The following is a 2,316-nucleotide window of genomic DNA, read 5'->3' as shown; positions in this document are numbered from 1 at the left end:
ATCCACAAAAAAATTATCATTATTAGGCTATAGCTGAGTCATAAAATAGTTTAGTGGTTAAAGTTGGACTTTTGAGAGAAAACACTTTTCCTCTAACAAATAAATAGTCAAATTCCATCGCTCAGTAAAAGACACTCAATGATTTTGCTGCTACAGGCTTACTTGCTCAGACATGAGAAGTAGCTTTCATGGCAAATGTTAGCTAATGTTAGCAAACTTGAGGTCAATATAGCTACTGTGTCAGTTCACTGACTTTACGACGCTTCTCCACTTGTGCCACTGTCATATTTAGCTTTGTTAGCATTTAGCATTTTAAGATAAGTGCTAACCATCACTTACAGCAAAGTTAAGCATTTAGCATTTAGCCTATTACATGGCTATGATTTTGTAGCCACAGTGGTCGCTGTTCAGTAAAAGTCACATACTTAAAGTTACAAAACATGTGAATATTTGTTTCTTGTCCATTTCATCACTATGTTTGAATAATAATCGGGTTTTGGTGTCATCAAATTCAAAATTTAACATTTTAAAGAGTGTGTGGTTAATGAGTCAATTAAAAATAAATGATTAATTGATAGTGAAATTATTTGTAATTAGTTGGAAGCTTGTCTGCCAGTCCCTCACAACAATTTTAGTATATATCATATTAGTCATAATCTTCAAAACCTTTTCGAACAGTAACTTGAAATGGTTGTAGTAGCAATGACAGAGTGTAACACTTTTGAACGTGAACTCACACTTGTGACTTTGCGGTAGATCTGTGCAGCATTTTGACACTCAGAGTAGGGGTATTCTGAGGTGGCCATCTCCAGCATACACATCCCAAAGGCATAGACATCCACAGCCTCATCGTAATGCTCCTCATACATCTCTGGGGCCATGAACTCTGGAGTGCCTGGAGACGGTGATAAATTCTGAACTCACACACTGTTATCAGTGTTTCATTATATTTCACTGCGATCAATACCAGGGTTAAGGACTGAAATTCAACACACCAGTTAAATCATGATTCCAATAATTTTCTAGTTGCGCAAATGACAGACAAGAGAATTAGCTGAAACTGAAAAAAAAAAGTAAATGTTGGATGTTCTGTGCAACTTGTACACAATAATAAGAGCTTACTCTTTGACAAAAATATCTGTTTCATGATTATTTAGCATTAAGCTATTTGAGAAAACTTCGACCAAACTAATATGGGCTTAAAGTAGATACTATGAACCAAAACAGTTACTGTCCTTCAACAGTCCTTCCCAGTGCAAAATTGTGCACTGGGAAGGATTTAATTATCCTTGTCTGTAACATTTAATAACATAACATATAGACTTTTCATCCGACTCTGCAGTTCTCCTCAGCTCTAAGGAACTTTTAAGTGTCTTTCAGGTCATTGCTTTGGTTTTTTATGGCCCATAACTTCACTGTTTTGGAACTCTCACCTCTCTCGTCAGCATTGTTTTGAGGCTGCAGCAGGCAGCTCTTTTCTGTGAAAAATCTCTAAGAACTCACCATACACTACCTGTCCAGCACCAATCGGCAGACAGAGACAGTTATGAACTACCTGGTGAGCTTAAGAGTCAGGTAGTTCCTTCAGGAGTTGGAGGAGAACAAAACAGAGCTAAAAGGAGAGTGAATATTGGCGTTACATTCATCAGGTTACCATAATCACGACTCCAAATGAATGCTAATGTTGCTCCATATCTTCTGTCTATGTAAATAGGCAGCCAAGGCTACAATTTCAACTTAAAAGGTGATGTTGTTGTGTTTACAGCATGTTTCCGCTGCCCCCAAGTGGCCCAAACAAGTTATTGCAGGTTTGAAATAAATATTCTGTTCGTCACAATTCAATAAAACACTGTCTTGCCAACTTGCTAATGACTAACCAATAACACTTTTAGCGAAGGAGGCCCTCTTCAGTGTTGCAAGGCCCAGGTCTCCTATTTTGACAGAGCCTGTAGGACCAGTGATGAAGATGTTGTCGCACTTGAGGTCTCTATGGATGATTGGCGGAGTCCTTGTGTGGAGGAAGTGGAGGCCTTTGAGAATCTGTCTGCACCAGCTCCTAAGAACTTTAGGCTTCATCACCTTAAAGCGCTTCAGATACCTGTGAGAAAATATAAACACCATTATCACGATTGAGATGTGCCAGTTGACACCAGGCAAAAGCATTTTCTAAATACATTGAATGGTAACTGGCAGCAGGACATATCATGATATGTCCCTAGCTAGCCACTATGTTGATAAAATGTTTCCAATAAACTGTTTCTCCTTTGCCAATTGTTATTGCTTTCATTAATGTGAGCTACAAAGACACATTTAATA

At 38.1% G+C, this 2,316-nt stretch overlaps 1 protein-coding gene across 1 annotated transcript; it reads right to left on the bottom strand.

Annotated features, from left to right (window-relative positions):
- Positions 1-377: 377 nt before the first annotated feature.
- Positions 378-2,098, bottom strand: LOC111651076 (serine/threonine-protein kinase WNK4-like; the record flags this gene model as incomplete). The annotated part of the gene is made up of 3 exons (XM_087172559.1): positions 378-403; positions 740-895; positions 1,878-2,098. Coding segments are annotated over 3 exons (403 nt in total), but the record flags the coding sequence as incomplete, so codon positions are not given.
- Positions 2,099-2,316: the final 218 nt, after the last annotated feature.

The sequence above is a fragment of the Seriola lalandi genome, unplaced genomic scaffold (genome assembly GCF_002814215.2).
Source record: "Seriola lalandi dorsalis isolate HSWRI2012SDOR001 ecotype SW California unplaced genomic scaffold, Sedor1 jcf7180002053371, whole genome shotgun sequence".
In the NCBI taxonomy this organism is placed as follows: Eukaryota; Metazoa; Chordata; class Actinopteri; order Carangiformes; family Carangidae; genus Seriola; species Seriola lalandi.
This window is presented reverse-complemented; position numbering and strand designations above follow the sequence as displayed.